The sequence below is a fragment of the Eschrichtius robustus genome, chromosome 12 (assembly GCF_028021215.1).
Source record: "Eschrichtius robustus isolate mEscRob2 chromosome 12, mEscRob2.pri, whole genome shotgun sequence".
In the NCBI taxonomy this organism is placed as follows: Eukaryota; Metazoa; Chordata; class Mammalia; order Artiodactyla; family Eschrichtiidae; genus Eschrichtius; species Eschrichtius robustus.
The window spans coordinates 84,415,122-84,430,340 of record NC_090835.1 but is presented as its reverse complement, the minus strand read 5'-3'; the positions used below and the strand labels follow the sequence as shown (position 1 = coordinate 84,430,340).

The 15,219-nt window shown below is 55.3% G+C and overlaps 3 protein-coding genes across 11 annotated transcripts; 2 read left to right on the top strand and 1 right to left on the bottom strand.

The window, feature by feature from the left end:
* PRRT1 (proline rich transmembrane protein 1) lies at positions 1-2,386 on the bottom strand. The gene is made up of 4 exons (XM_068558798.1): positions 2,368-2,386; positions 916-1,451; positions 359-544; positions 1-177 (listed from the first exon to the last, which is right to left on the bottom strand). Exons 1-4 carry the CDS (start codon positions 2,384-2,386, stop codon positions 1-3), a joined length of 918 nt encoding a protein of 305 aa, XP_068414899.1.
* A 1,794-nt stretch (positions 2,387-4,180) lies between these two features.
* On the top strand, positions 4,181-11,611 carry PPT2 (palmitoyl-protein thioesterase 2). 6 transcript variants are annotated; one of them, XM_068556919.1, is made up of 9 exons: positions 4,181-4,382; positions 5,301-5,494; positions 5,740-5,893; positions 6,367-6,462; positions 6,552-6,659; positions 7,461-7,544; positions 7,664-7,748; positions 10,573-10,627; positions 10,808-11,611. In XM_068556919.1, exons 1-9 carry the CDS (start codon positions 4,373-4,375, stop codon positions 10,949-10,951), a joined length of 930 nt encoding a protein of 309 aa, XP_068413020.1. In that variant the 5' UTR covers positions 4,181-4,372; the 3' UTR covers positions 10,952-11,611. The 6 variants fall into 6 exon arrangements, with proteins under 6 accessions (XP_068413020.1, XP_068413023.1, XP_068413018.1 ...); XM_068556922.1 differs by having other exon boundaries at positions 5,279-5,494; XM_068556917.1 differs by lacking the exon at positions 4,181-4,382 and adding an exon at positions 4,405-4,792.
* A 926-nt stretch (positions 11,612-12,537) lies between these two features.
* On the top strand, positions 12,538-15,218 carry EGFL8 (EGF like domain multiple 8). Of its 4 annotated transcripts, XM_068556925.1 has the most exons (9): positions 12,538-12,615; positions 13,135-13,263; positions 13,477-13,599; positions 13,707-13,819; positions 13,920-14,015; positions 14,122-14,292; positions 14,383-14,462; positions 14,541-14,694; positions 14,999-15,218. In XM_068556925.1, exons 2-9 carry the CDS (start codon positions 13,163-13,165, stop codon positions 15,046-15,048), a joined length of 888 nt encoding a protein of 295 aa, XP_068413026.1. In that variant the 5' UTR covers positions 12,538-12,615; positions 13,135-13,162; the 3' UTR covers positions 15,049-15,218. The 4 variants fall into 4 exon arrangements, with proteins under 4 accessions (XP_068413026.1, XP_068413027.1, XP_068413025.1 ...); XM_068556926.1 differs by having other exon boundaries at positions 12,589-13,263; XM_068556924.1 differs by lacking the exons at positions 12,538-12,615; positions 13,135-13,263 and having other exon boundaries at positions 13,343-13,599.
* The last annotated feature ends 1 nt before the right edge of the window (position 15,219 follows it).

Sequence of the window (15,219 nt, the reverse complement as noted above, 5' to 3'; positions counted from 1 at the left end):
TTACGGATCCCAATAGTTCTCGTGGTGCTGTGCAGCAATGATGATGACTACGGTGAGGATGGTACAGAGCACCATGGCTGCTATGCCCACGGCCAGGGAGATGAAGGAGAAGTTCCGGGCCTCGCGTGAAGCGATCTCGGCTGACACCATGTCTCCGCGGGCCAAGGCCGTGCGCACCTGCGGGGGAGGTTGGGGGAGAGCAGATGAGAGATCTGCTACCTCGGCCGCACGCCTCAGCCTCCCTCTAAGGTGCTCCCCAAAACGTCCAACACTCCCTGGGACTAAGAAAGACCCAGTGAGCCCTCCTCTCCATACTCCGCCTCCATTCCCTCCCCCACCCTACCCCCCCCCCACACACCTGCACTGCCTTGAAGATGGCAATGATGCCCGTAGGCCAGAAGCAGCAGATGGTGGTCAGCACCGCGATGGGCATGTAGTCATGGGGCGGGCGCCTCGGCTCCAGCAGGGCCAGCCCTGGGCCTTGGGGCGGCGGGGGGAGCGTGGAGGTTACTCCCGTTCCCCCCGGGGTCCCGCCGGCATAGGGCTGTGGAAGGAAGGTTGTGGGGAGAGGACGTCACTCTTACCCTCCTTGAGCCCACCAACTTTCCACGTCTGGCAGAGAAAGAGGGTTGTTTCCTTCTTTCAAACCTCCTCTGGACTTTTAGGCTGTTTCCCCTGCCAGGCCTTGATCTTTGACTCCAGCTGACCACCAGACCACTCCCTCCCCCCCGTCCCCCCACCCCCCCCCCCCCCCCATTCCCAGGCTTTTCCTTAGTCTCTCCTCTCCCTTGGCCCCAGAACGCCGCCTGGTCCCCTGGCCCTGTTTCTCTATCCCACCAGCCCCCAGTGTGTCCCCAGTTCCAGGTCCTGTTCCATCCCCCCCTCCCCCCAGGCCCCTGTCCGCGCCGTACTCACCGCGCCCACCGGGTAGACTGGCACGTAGGCAGTGCAAGGCTGCAGCTGTAAGGGGTAACCGGGGGCTACGTAGCCCCCCAGTGGCAGCGTGCCTACCGCTCCAGTGTGCGTGGGCACCACGAAGCCCGGGGCCTGGGCAGTGTGAGCGGGCGCCGGCGGGGGCGGGGCGGCGGCGGCGGGCGGCGGCGGGGGTAGTGGGCCCTCGAAGCGAGTCTCCTGCAGGTAAGGGTCGGGTGGCATGCGGGGCAAGGTAGCGCAGCCGGGTGGGGGTACCCCAGCGGCCGGGCCGGGCGGGATGTGATGTGGAGGCCTCGGCAAGGTGGCGGAGGACGAGGGACCGCGCTGAGCGGCGGCCCCGGAAGCCAGGCCCCCTGCCCCTAAGCGCGGGAGGGTGGCGGTGCCAGACTGGTGGTAGTGGTGGTGGTGGTGATGGTGCGAGGAAGGGGCTGTCTGTGGGGGCGGGGCGGGAGGTTCGGCCGGGGGCTGGGGGGCATTGTAGGGTGGTGGAGAGGTGTGAGGGACTGAGTCGGGGAGGCCTGGGGGCGGTGAGCAGAGGTGTGGGGAGAGATAAGACAGACGAGATAAGGAGGGGCAGGGGGAGACACAGAGGGTCAGGGATGGAGGAAGATAATGGGAGAGACAGAGAGGAGATGGGTGAGAAGCCATCTCTCATTCTTGGGGCAGCAGAGAGGTTGTATCTAGGCCATCAGCTTCCCCCCCCCCCGCCCCCGCTTTTCAATCTAGTTTTGAGGTCATAACTCTCTTCTGCTCCTCTCCCTTCTTCAGCAATGGGCACACAGCTTTAACCTGCAGACCCAAAACTCATATGCTCCTTGGCTTATGGCTGCCTTTGGGCTAGCCTATGCGAGCTAGTCCTGTGTGTGCACGTGTGTAGACATGCAACACTGTGTTAACATGTGCTCAGTTCAACAGTTGTATAAACACATGTATGATAACATGTTCCTCTCTGCCCTTCCTTCAGTGGGGAGGGGGTTCCCTAGTCTCTTTGGGAGTCTCAGTACCACTTTTAGGACAGATTAAAGAAGGGTCCTCTGGATTTTACTCCCCTGGCAAGCCCCATCTGATCATCTCTCCATATTTCCCCATTGGATGTCTCCATGCGAGCCAGTGTCATCTGTCCATCTGTCACTTGCAGTGATGCTACCCATGCAGTACCTGGCTGATGCTAGTCCACTCTTGTACTTCCCTCACCCTCTCAACCTGCCCCCCTAACCCATGTTGTTGGCAAGGGACTGAGGCTGAGACTGGCAGGAGGAAAGGAAGAGAAGGGAGGGATATAAAAAGAGGAGGGGGTTTGGGGGTCGGGGTGTGGAGAGCTGGATACAAGGGGAATGAAACAGAACCAACCGCTAGGGAGGGGTAAGGGAGGTGGGGGGGGGGGAGAGTCAGGAGACACTGGAGAGGGCTGGAGGTTTTGTTGTTGTTTTCTACCTGACTTTTCGGATGACATGCCTGCTGTCTCGCTGGGACAGGATCCGTGCAACCGGAGTCTGGAGTCAGGGTCCCTGGCTAGCACCGGAGTCTGGGTGCGCAGATTGCGCAGCCGGCAGCAGCGCAGAGATGGAGAGATGAAGACTGTGGCGGCGGGGGGCGGAGGGAAAGCAGGGAGGGGGGGAGCTTAAAGGGACCGAGGCGAGGGAGGGGGAAACCTCCAGACGTATCCCCACTCGGTCTCTCTCCGCTTTTGGACTACATCTCGCCTCCTCTCACCCCGGCATTCAAGCCCCCAGTTTGGGCTCCTTTGGAGTTGTCATGGAAACTGGGAGGCAAGCAAGACCAGGCAAGGCGGGTGGTACTAAGGGAAGGAAGGAGGGAGAAAGAACTCTCTAGAGTCTTCCCCTCCAAGACTGGCCGTAGTGATTATATTGTGGGAGGCAGCGAGCAGGTGCTCAGTGGATTCAATACCCCAGTTCCATCTGGATCTTGTTCACCCCAGTCAGGCCTCCCCCTCCTCAGCTTCCCTCAGAGTCTCTGTAAGATCTCAGGATCTTCTCCCAAATCCTTGGCTCTTAGTTTTCCCCCTGTAGGAGAGATGACTGTATGAGAGAGAACCGTAAAAACAAAAACAAACAAACAACAAACAACAAAACAAAACAAAACAAAATAGAGAGAGAGAGAAAACCGTGTGCAGAGTTGAGGCCGGCCATGGCCTGAAAAGTTCCCAGGGTTATGACCTCGACCTGCCACCCTGGCCTGGGATGAATCGAGAGGTAAAGTGAGAGGCTCTGGTCTATAGCAGTTCAGAGGTAGGAGGCCTGTGGTGTGTTGGGGGCTGGGGGTTGCAGGGTAGGACGAAGAGGAAGCTTGGGGGATATATAGATACCTTTCCTCTCCAGGATGAAGGAGCTGAAGCCCGCTGGGAGGAGGGGATGGATCAACTGCTCATTGCTGGCAGCTCGGTTTGGGAATACGTGCTTGGTCCCCCTTCCCCCCTTTACTTATTGGGCTTCTTAGGGTTTCCAGGGCCCTCAGTGTTCAGATCCATTCCTGAAATCCCACCCACCCACCACCCCCGCCAAGACGCAGCGCCATTGCCTGAGTCGACCTGGGGGCACAGCAGTAACTGCAGTCTTTTTATTTTGCTTATTGTATCTTGGGAGCTTGTACGTGGGGATGGGGGCTGAAGATCAGCAGTCAGCCAAGATTGACCAGAGTTGGGCTTTTTGCAAAAACGTAACTGGGAGTCATTATTACCCACCCCACCTTCCCGCTTTAGACTAGTACTTCCCGGCCCCCGTCTGAGGCAGTCGCTCTCCGGAGCTCTGTCCTTCCCCTCCGACTCCAGGCAGAAACTACAGAGCTGTAAGAGAGGCGCTTGCCAGGGCGATTCCCAGGCCCCAGAGATTTAGATCACAGCCCCATACCGCTCACTCTGGCTTCTAAGGCGTTCGCGTGAGCCCCTAACCCACCACCGCCACCCCATCCTCTACACAACTCGGGGCGAAAGTTGGTTTTATTGGGAGAGACTTAGACTGGCAAAGACCTTGTGAATAGAGAGAGGAAGTCAGAGAAGCTGCGATTTTTTTTTTTTTTTTTATTTTTTAAATCAAGGGAAACGTCTTTAAATGCTAAGTAAAAGCCCTAACCCGGGCACCTGGGTATCGGTAGGGGTCACAGGTGGAGAGGTGCGGGACGCCTGGAGTTCAGAAGTCCAGACCGGGTGGGAAGGTCTGAGTAAGGAGCCGCCCACAAGGAGTTCCAAGTTCAGGGCGGGGTTGTGGAGTCGCTCTGGTGGAAAGACTCATCCGAAAGCAAACGAGCCCGAGTCAGCGCTGCCCTAGGGGCCCTCCGCCTCTGGGGAGCGGGGTGTGTGTGTCACAGATGGGCCCCGGAGCAGAGTAGGGCAGAAGAAACTGGGCCAAGCTGCACTTTTACCTCGAGGGGCCTCGAGGGCTCTCCGTGACTCTGGAGACAAGGGCACTACACGCACTTCAGGATGAAGAGTTGTAAGACGCAGATCCGGCGCGGGCGGGAGGGAGGGGCTTAGGAGTAGGGTCCGCCTGGGCTACCTTCAGCCCTCATCAGACGGACGACGAAATGCGAAGGACTGCCTTTCCCCAGTCTGTTCTCCCAGCGCCTCCCTGGGGAAAGAGAACTCCGTGTTCCGTTGCGGAGCCGGACGCCTGAATTGGGAAGTAGGGCGAATCAAGGCCGGGAAATGGGACCCTTGGGTCGCTGCTGCCGCAGGGACTGAAGAGGCAGTCTCTCAATTCCCAGGACATGTTTGCTGCTTCTGCCTCTCCCCGCCGGTCTAAATGGATCGCTCCACCTATTTCCTCCCCCGCTCTTTGGGCGCAATGGATTGTTCCATTGCCCCTCCAAGTCTCCGGCCTGCGTTGCGGGGGACACTGGCACGGTTGGTAGGGAAAGCCCCGGACGTGACGGCTGAGTGCGACCCTGAGCAGCCTCCCCTCTCCCATCCGGTCATTCCCCTGCGCGCGTTCTTCTTACACCCTTCCCCTCCCCCACGTGGGTTCCAAGCTGCAGGGAAGTAAACAGCGGGCAGAGCGAGGCTCACGGACCCAGGCCTGGTGGGAGTTTGCACTCTCCAGGGGTCCTGCGCTGCTGCTCAGGGGTCTTTCTTGCAAAACCCCGGTCTTGCATGGCTGGGATGATGCATTAGGAAGATGCTGGCCTGGGGACAGAGTCCCCGCTGAGTTAGGGACAGGGCTTGGGTGAGCGTCAGTGCGTCTACAATGTGGTTGGGGGGTGTGTTTGTGGGGAGAGGACTAGAGTAAAAGTAGGATATTTTGTGACAAGGACCTGGTGTGGGAACGGGCAGGGGAGGCTTGATTGCCGGCGTCTGTTCGGAAGGCAGGGGGTGTTGTCATCTCTCTCACAGGCCCTCATCGCCCCCTTCTCAGGCGGGAGCATGCTGGGGCTCCCGGGGCTGCGGCTCCCCCCGGCGGGGTTCCTGCTCCTGTTGCCATTCCTGCTGCTGCTGCTGCTGCCCGCAACCCCCGAGCCCCATCGGGCTTCCTACAAGCCGGTCATCGTGGTGCATGGGCTCTTTGACAGCTCGTACAGCTTCCGCCACCTGCTGGAATACATCAACGAGGTCTGGCAGGGGACCCACGGTTGTGGGGCGTTGGTGGCGTCTTCAGAGGCTGGGGAAGGAGAACGGGGAACTGAATGCTGGGCCTGCCAACTTCCTCGGGGAGCTGGTGCTGGCGTGGGGAAAGTCTGGGGACGAGAGATCCTTGGTTCTAGCAGGGCACAGTAGGCATGTGGGCGCTGGCCTGAGGGCGGTGTGGAGGGGCTTCATCGTCCATCCCCGGTTGGGGCATTGCCCCCTTCCCACAGACACACCCTGGGACTGTGGTGACAGTGCTCGATCTCTTCGATGGGAGAGAGAGTTTGCGGCCCCTGTGGGAACAGGTGCAAGGGTTCCGAGAGGCTGTGGCCCCCATCATGGCAAAGGCCCCTCAAGGGGTGCATCTCATCTGCTACTCGCAGGGTAGGCACCCTCCCCCACCCCAGCTCCTAAGCCCTATCTGAGGCTTGATCCTTATCTGAGGGACACTGCCTAGTGTTCCCTTTTTTGAGCCACATTGCTTCAGCCAGAGCCCTGATACTTGAGCCCTCCTTTCCTGACTTCCCTCAGTACCTGGGTCTTACCTCTGTGTGTGTCCTGAGTGGGAGGGAGGCTCCCTGCACTGCTGCCCCTTTCTTTGCCCATTACCCATGGTTCTTGGACACAAAAGGTAGTGGGACAGTAAAAAGCACCCTACAGTTAGTCGGGACACCCGGTATCGAATTCTGGCTCTGTCACTTACATGACGTGGATGTTTTGACACAAGGTGTGAGGTGTGTGCCTTCTCTGGGCCTCAGTTTCCTTTAGGTACACTGTGTGTGTGTGGGGTGCGGACGGGGGGCGATGTTGGCCCGGCTGTCCCTAAGTCCCTGCCCAATGTGGTGTTCTGCCTGCAGGGGGCCTGGTATGCCGGGCACTGCTGTCTGTGATGGATGAACACAATGTGGATTCTTTCATCTCTCTTTCCTCTCCACAGATGGGACAGTATGGAGGTGAGTGGGCACTGTGGGCTCCATAGGGGGGGCCCTGAGTCTTGAGGGCACAAGTTTGGAGCCACCTGGCACTGCTGTTCTCTTGCCAGACACGGACTATTTGAAGTGGCTGTTCCCCACCTCCATGAGGTCTAACCTCTACCGCATCTGCTATAGCCCCTGGGGCCAGGAATTCTCCATCTGCAACTACTGGCATGGTGAGTAGGACCTGCCAAACTGGGGCCTCCATGGAAAGGGCATCCTGGAGGATAGGGCCTGCTGCTCCCACCTCTACCATAACCAACAGCAATGATAATGATAACTTAACCGTTATTGAGCACTTACTATGTGAACAGGCATTGTTCAAAATGCTTTACGTTTATCACCTTATTTGCCTTAGAGAGTATAGCCTGCTGCAGGGGTTGGCCGACTGTATCCTTAAAGGGCCAGATAGTAAATATTTTGGGTTTTGCAGGCCGTACAGTCTCTGTCACAACCACTCAGTTCTGCCACAGTCATGTGAAAGCAGCCATATATTGTATGTAAATGAATGAGTGTGTCTGTGTTGGCGATAAAATTTATTTACAGAAACAAGCACTGAACTGGATTTGGCTAATGAGTCATAGTTTGCAAACGCCTGGTATAGTTTTTAAGACCATGGATGCTGCTGGGTCCAGACTGCTTGGGTTTGAAGCCTGGCCCTGCGGCATGACTTTGGGCAAGTTACTCAACATTTCTGTGACTCAATTTTCCTCATCTGTATAATGATATATAGTACATACCTTATAGGGTGGTTATGAGGATTAAATAAATTAATGAATGTAATGTACTTGGAACAGTATCTGGCTCATAGTAGGTGTTAGAAAAAGATGTTTGCTATTATGTTTACAATTATGGCTACTATTATATTACTATTCACCTTGTCTATTACTTTAGCCTCCCGATTGGTCTTCCAGCCTCTGGTCTTGCCTCTTCTCCCTGCTTCTCTGACAACCTTTCTAACTGCTGTTTGTACCCAGACCCCCACCATGATGACTTGTACCTCAATGCCAGCAGCTTCCTGGCCCTGATCAATGGGGAAAGAGACCATCCCAATGCCACTGGTAAGACCCCAGGCTCCTACCCTGGTCCCATTTTCTGCTTCTCTGACCCCCTGTGTTCCCCTCTCCAACCTGGCCTGACCCCTGTGACTGACTCAGGCTCTCTTCTTCCCACCCTGCAGCTTGGCGGAAGAACTTTCTTCGTGTGGGCCGCCTGGTGCTGATTGGGGGCCCTGATGATGGTGTCATTACCCCCTGGCAGTCCAGGTAATAAGGGACTGTGTGGCCTGAAGATTGGCTAAGGACACCCCAGCCCCCACCAATCTTTATCTCATTTCTAAAACTGGCCTGCTCCTTCCACTGTTCAGTTAATACCCCTACCCTCCATTCATCTTGTCACCCAAGACCAAAACCTGGGAGTCATCTCCTAGCCTCATATGTAGCCAGTCAATAAGCCCTGCTGACTCTACTAGGTAGAGTCTGCTTGCTCTCCATCCCTACCAACCCCCCTTTGTAAAAACTTTTAACTTTGAAATATTTACAGATTCATAGGAAGCTGCAAAGATAGTTTAGAGAGGTCCCGTGTATCCTTCACCCAGTTCCCCCCAATGGTTGCATCCTATGTAACTATAGCACAATATCAAAACCAGGACTATGACATTGGTACGTGTATATAGTTCCATATGCCATGTAATCACATTTCCTACCACCTCTTTTACTTACCTGGACTACTGTAATAGCCTCCAGCCTCGTCCCCTCTATCCTATTCCTCAGGAAAATCCATGGCTTCATGGCACTATGTGCCTGCCTTTGATCATCATGAGTGATCTGAAATGTCACCTGATCTACTTTAGTCACTCAACAAATACTCTGTGTGCCTAGGCACTGTTCTGGGTCCTGGGGATGCAGTAGTAAATGAAAGAGAAGTCCATGGTGTTATGTAGCTTACATTCTTGTGGGGGAGACAGACAAGAAATGTAAATCTATATGCCAAGTGGTGATAAAATAAGGCAGGGGAAGGGATTAGAGGATGGCCAGGGCCTATATTAGCTGGTGGCCAGAGAAGTCCTTCTGGAAGAGTTGCCATTTGAGCAGAGACTGAAGGAAGTGAGGGAAAGGGTTGTGATCAAACTGGGGGAAGAACAACCCAGGGGAGAGGAGTAGCACCTGCAAAGGCCCTGGGGCATGTCTGAGGAATAAAGAGGCCCATATGGCTAGAGTGCAGGGAGCTACGGAGAGGGTGGGAGAGGAGGTGAAAGAGGTAGCAGGGAGCCAGTTACAGAGAGCCTTTGTGGGGCAAAGTAAGCCCCCCCCTTTTTTTCCTGAAATATACACAACATAAAATTTTACCATTTTTAAGTGTATAGTTCGGTGGCATCAAGTCCATTCACATTCTTGTGTAAGCATCACCACTATTTATCTCCAGAACCTTTTTTTTCTTCAAATTGAAACCCCATACCCTTTAAAGAATGGTAACTCCCTCATCCCTGCCACTCCCTGGCCCCTGGCAACCATGGCCCTTGATTTTTGAAAATTCTGAATGAGACACATTGAACACATTGGAAGGTTTTAAGTGAATGAGTAACATGCCTTATAATAGTTAGAGATGGGATTTATTTTTATCTCATTTCAAACTATCCTGTGAAGATAATAATGGCTCAAGGTTATATAGCACCTTTTATGTCCCAAAGCATTATTCTAAGTACTTTTCAAATAAAGCTCATTTAATTCTCACGACAACCCTATAGGGTAATTACTATTATCCTCTTTTGACATATAAGGAAACTTAAGTACAAAGAGATTAAATAACCTGCCTACATTCATAGAGTTGGTAAGTGGTCAAGTCAGGCTGTCTGACTTAACCACAATGTTTTGCTTCCTCTCTACAAAGGAGGTGTTCTTATACAGGGCAAAGAAGATAAGCAACATGATCAACCACACACAGTGGGGAGTGTGTGGCAGAGCCGGAGTTTAAATCCAGGTCTTTGTGCCCCTACTGCTTTCCTACCGTATGAAATCCAGCCCTTCAACAAGGCCTCCAGGCCTCCAACCCAGCACCCCACGCACCCAGCTGTGCCTTACCTCTGTGCTGCTCTTGCTGTTCCATTTGCCTGGGACAGCCTTCCTTAGTCCAGGGTAATCGCTGGGAAGCCTTTGTTGATGCTCTAAAGCTAGGGTAGTAGCCTCTCCTCTTTGCTCCCATAGCCCATATTGGCATTTGTTCAGTTATTTGTGGCCTGTGTCCACTCAGTGCCCATGCCAGTTAAATATTCTTAATTTAAAATAAATTAAGAACTTTTTATTTTGAAATAATTTCATACTCAAGAAATTACCAAAGTGGTACAAAGCAATCTTGTATCCTCTTCACCTAGATTTCCCAAATGTTAACATCTTACCGAGTTTACATTAGCATCCTCTCTCTCTCCCTCCCTCTCTCTCTCTCTCCATATATATATATATACACACATATATATGTACGGAGTATGTGTGTGAACCATTTGAGAGCAGGTTGCATGATATCTCTTCACCCTTGAAAACTTCAGTATGTCAGTGTCTATTTTCTATGTACAGGACATTCTTTTACATATCCACAATACAATGATCAAAATCAGGAAATTAACACAGATACAGTACTCTGTAGACCTTATCCAAATTTTCCCAATTGTCCTTATAGAAAAAAATCCAGTGCAAGATCCAACCCAGGATCCCGTGTTGCATTTAAGTTGTCAACGTCTCTTTAGTCTCTTTTAATCTGGAATACTTCCTTGGTCTTTGTACACGACCTTGATATTTTTGAAGTGTATGAGCCAGCTATTTTATAGAATGTCCCTCTGTTTGGGTTTGTTGGCTATTTCCTCATGATTAGATTCAGATTATGCATTCTTGATGGGAATTCTGCAGAAGTGATGCTGTACCCTCAGTGCATCACCTCAGGAGGTACATGATACCCAGTTAAATATTGGTATTTTGAGTGTCCTCCTTGCTGCTTGTGTCCTCAACAGGCCATGAGTTCCTGAAGGACCCTAGCCCACCCTGATTTTCTCCAGTTCTCCTGATAACCTCCCCCTTACCCCCCCCAATCTTTTTGTAGCTTCTTTGGTTTCTATGATGCAAATGAGACGGTCTTGGAGATGGAGGAGCAACTGGTGAGTTCATTGGAATTACTTTCCCTTTCTGCGCGCACTGTCCCAGCTGTCTGTGGCTCTCTCTGCCACTGACACGGGAGTTGAAAGGTTCACCCTGTGGGGAGGGGGTCTGGGACACCAGCAGGAACTTACTTTGTCCTCCCTATGTCTTTCTTCCATGCCCCTTTGCCCACCTTGAAGGTTTATCTGCGGGATTCTTTTGGGTTGAAGACTCTCCTGGCTCGGGGGGCCATAGTGAGGTGTCCAATGGCTGGGATCTCCCACACGGCCTGGCACTCCAACCGTACCCTTTATGAGACCTGCATTGAACCTTGGCTCTCCTGAGGGATCCCTCGGGAACCCCCCAGCCCGGAGACCAAGTGGTAGCCTTGGATGTCAGGCCCTGGTGTGCCCGTGACCACCTCATTGCTCCCCCACTGCCCCCACCAACCAGGGCTCCCAGGGCCCCTTCCTCCGCTCCTCTGTGAACGACAAATCCTGGTATCCGCCATCTCGTGTCCTCTCCTCTCGTCTGGGGCTTGCTCCGAGCTCTCCCATCCTCTTAAGGCCAAGCGTGGCGAGTGAGAAAGCAGGTTAACTCATGGCTGCTCCTACTGCTGCTCTGCGTCTCTGGCTGGAGACGGAGGACCCAGCCCCTGCCCACCACAGGGGTCTCCTTCCAGGCCACTCAGGACATTTTTAGCTTCTGTTTTCCCCATGTTCGCTGTTCGTCTGAACTCCCCTGTTGTGAGCCCTCCCGACCCCCAGGAAGGACCACCCATGAGAGTGGGGTTCCGAGGCTCCCCTATGGGGACATTTCCGTTCTTGAAGTGTCAGTGTTGGGGAATATCTGTGGCCTGTGAGGCCCATCTCAGGTTTGGGGATCCCCCAGTCCCTATGTTCAGTATTGGGGTGCCCAGTTTCTTTGAGGCTCCAGCCCCTCTTTTAGCTACCCTTGAATGGGTGTTACCCCTGGATTTATGGAAATAAAGTTCCATTTACTCAGTTTGGCTTGACTCATTTCCAGCTGAGGGAGACCTGGCTCCCCAAGGAGGGTGGGGATGGAGAGCCTGAGGCTCGGGTGCCCGGATGCCTGGTCTGGGGTGGGACCCCCTTGGTGTTTCCGCTCTCTCAATGCCCATTCTGTGTGGGTTCCTGATTCTCTGCGGGTTCTTTCCTGCTGAGGACAATTCTCTTCCTGTCCCAGCCTGTGATTGGGGGGCTGAGCCCAGGGCTCTAGTGGTTTGGGCCCCAGCCTCATGGGTGGAATGCGCCAGCCACCCCCAGGCTAGACGAGGGGGCTAAGGGTCAGGGTGGGCATTTGTGGTGCCCCTTTTTGACCTTTGTAGGCCAGAGCTGGGTGAGGGGCTGGACAATGAGCCTCCTCTTCCTCGAAAGAAGGAATCTTGGTGGAGACAATAAGGCCCTGTCTGCTCTGGCATGGGGGGCGGTGGCTGACTCAACTTTGCATACCCCCCACCAGGCCCTAACAAATGTCATCAAGAAATGGGGGCAATTTTCCCTTTACTGCCCTGGACAGTCCCCACCACACCCTTCTTTCTCTCCTCATCTGATCTTGCCTTTTCTCCCATGACTTGACCCCACTTAGTTCTCTGCCAGCTCTGCCTTTTCCTGCCCCTCAGCTCTTCCCTAGTCTGTGTTGGGTTGAAGCGTGGAGGGCAAGGGCCAGGGGTACTGCTGGTGTTTAAAGCTAGTAGTCTCTGCTGATTTGGGGGAGTTCCCAAAATAGGGGGCCTCATAGGGTTGAGAAGAGACTTCTAAGGGGCCCTTTGCTTGGCTGGGGGGGGGGGTGAAGGTAGTGGGATCTGGACCCCACTGAACTGACCAAGCTCCAGCTGTGGAGGAGGCTTGTGGGAGGGGGCAGGAATGGGAGGGCTCTGTCTGGCCCGCCCCTCCTCTCCTTTGCAGCCCGCCCAGCCCGCCCACCAGTCTGAGCTGCTGCTTCTGAGGCTGGTGGCCTGAAGTCTCCAGGAGAGGGGGAAAGACAGGTGGGGAGAGAACGTCAATGGGGAAAGACTGGGGGTCACTCAGAGTCTTAGAGTGAGTGTGAGTTGGGTGTGTTGTCTGAGTGAGGGGAGTGGGTCCAGGGTGTATGTGGTGGTGTGGGTGCGCGAGGGTAGCAGGAATGTGTTTAAGGTGGGGTTTCCAGGTGTGTGGGTGTGTACAAGGTGTAAAGGGGTGTAATGGTGCATATCTGATATTTTGAAGGTAGGAGGATTAGGATGGAAGAGGGCATGTCAGAGACAGGAGGGTCATGAGGGGAGGTGGAGGGAGTGTGTCGGGCTGTGAGCTTGTATGGTGCCGCATGGACCATGATGTGCTAAAGGAAGGGGGGGTGTTAGTTAAATGTACCTGCAGGTGTAGACAATCCTGGTGGCTAGTGCAAGCGTGCAAATGAATGTCCTGCCCCACTTAAAGGGCACCAGCAGACTGCTCTTGGAAGGGCTGGAACTGGAGAAGTTAACAGGAGAGGGGAAGGGCCTCCATTAACCTCTTCTTGCCTGCAGCTGGCAGAGTCTGAAGTCAAGGAGAAACATGGGGTCCAGGGCTGAGCTGTGCACTGTCTTAGGCGGACTCTCATTCCTCCTGCTACTGATGACAGGCGAGGGGGCCAAGGGTGGATCCCTCAAAGAGAGGTGATAACAGAGGGGGCAGGGCCAGGGGTGAGGTCTTCATGAAACCTGCTGGGGGTGGGGCTTCACAGGTGGCAAAACAAAGTTTAGAATGGCGGGGAGGCTGTCATTTTTAGGGAGGGTGGGGCCTCAGTGGAGCCTGAAGGGAAGTGGGGCTCCTGGCTCCCCAGGGCCTGGCCCACTCAATGCCTCTCACTTTCCCCCGCATGGGTGCAGTCAGGGGGTCTGCTCCAAGCAGACGCTGGTGGTCCCACTCCGTTACAACGAGTCCTACAGCCAACCCGTATATAAGCCCTACTTGACTCTGTGCTCTGGAAGGCGTGTCTGCAGCACCTACAGGTGAGGGGTGGGGAGCCTGGGCTCTGGGGTCTCTCAAGAGGAACGAACCCCCCAAACCGGGACCAGGACCCATATGCCAATGTCCAGAGCCCGGCGCTGTGTTCCAGGACCACGTACCATGTGGCCTGGCGGGAGGTGAGGAGGGAGGTGCAGCAGACCCACGCCGTGTGCTGCCAGGGCTGGAAAAAGCGGCATCCCGGGGCGCTCACCTGTGATGAAGGTGAGGCTGGGTCTTCCCAGGCCTCGGGGGAGGTGCGCCCCGCCGGGCTGGAGAGCCAGGCCTTCCGCTCGGTTCTGAACCCCGCTTCCGGCGCCCGCAGCCATCTGCGCCAAGCCCTGCCAGAACGGAGGCGTCTGCGTTCGGCCAGACCAGTGCGAGTGCGCCCCGGGCTGGGGTGGGAAGCACTGTCACGTGGGTGAGTTGGCTCGCCCTCCCTCGGGGTGGCGCCAGGACCTCCCTACCCGCCGCGGCGCCCCCCTCCGCCCCGCCCGCCTCAGCCCCCTCCTCTTTCCGGTAACTAGACGTGGATGAATGCAGGACTGGCGTCACTCTCTGCTCGCACGGATGCTTCAATACAGCAGGCAGCTTCACCTGCGGCTGCCCCCGGGGCCTGGTGCTGGGCCCGGACGGGCGCACTTGCGCAGAAGGGGCCCCAGAGCCCCCAACCAGTGCCAGCATCCGCAGCGTGGCCGGTGAGTGGGTGGGTGCGTGGGGCATGCGGAGGGCCGGACCAGAGGCAGGGCCAGGACAGTGGTCACGCTCGGCTCGCTCCTTTGTCCCAGTTCGGGAGGCTGGACACGATGAGCGTGCCCTGAGGCGGGAGATTCGCGAGCTGCGAGGGCGCCTGGAGCGGCTGGAGCAGGTGAGTGCAGATGCCTGGGGCCAGGTCTGGGTGGCAGACCCCACCCCCCAACACCCTGAGGTGTCCCTTCCTTTGTAGTGGGCCAGTCAGGCTGGGGCCTGGGTCCGAGCAGTGCTGCCCATGCCCCCAGAAGAGCTGCAGCCCGAACAGGTGGCAGAGCTGTGGGGCCGAGGCGACAGGATTGAGTCTCTCAGTGACCAGGTTCTGCTGCTGGAGGAGAGGCTAGGTGCCTGTGAGTCCCCATGCCCCTCTCTGTGGGGACCCCCCATCTCCCAACAGCTGCCCCCAGCTCTTCCAGACACCTTTTCCCAACTCAGTTTTCTCTTGTCCAAAATCTCTCTCTGCTCCTCCACTCACTCACCCCATACCTTCCCCAGATTTCCGCACTTTACCACCCCTTCTCCTGGTCTGTCTCCCACTTGGTGGTTCCACTTATTGGTGAGTGAGACTGTCAATCCTTCAGTGTCCAGGGCCCACTCCAGGCCTCCAAGAAGCCCACAGTCAACGTGTCTGCCTGTCTCCTTGTCATTAACCAGGCTCCTGTGAGGACAACAGCCTGGGCCCAGGCCTCAATCGGCGGAGCTAAGGAGCCTCTGCAGAGCCCCTGCCCCACTAATTTATACAGAAACTGGACCCACTAATCCTCTGGGATTGGCCTGCTGGGGAGCTGCAGATAAGGTAATCTGCCACTAAAGAGCAATGAACAATGGAAACTTTGGAAAGCTGAAGAAAGGAGGAAGGCGGGTTGTCTTGGCCT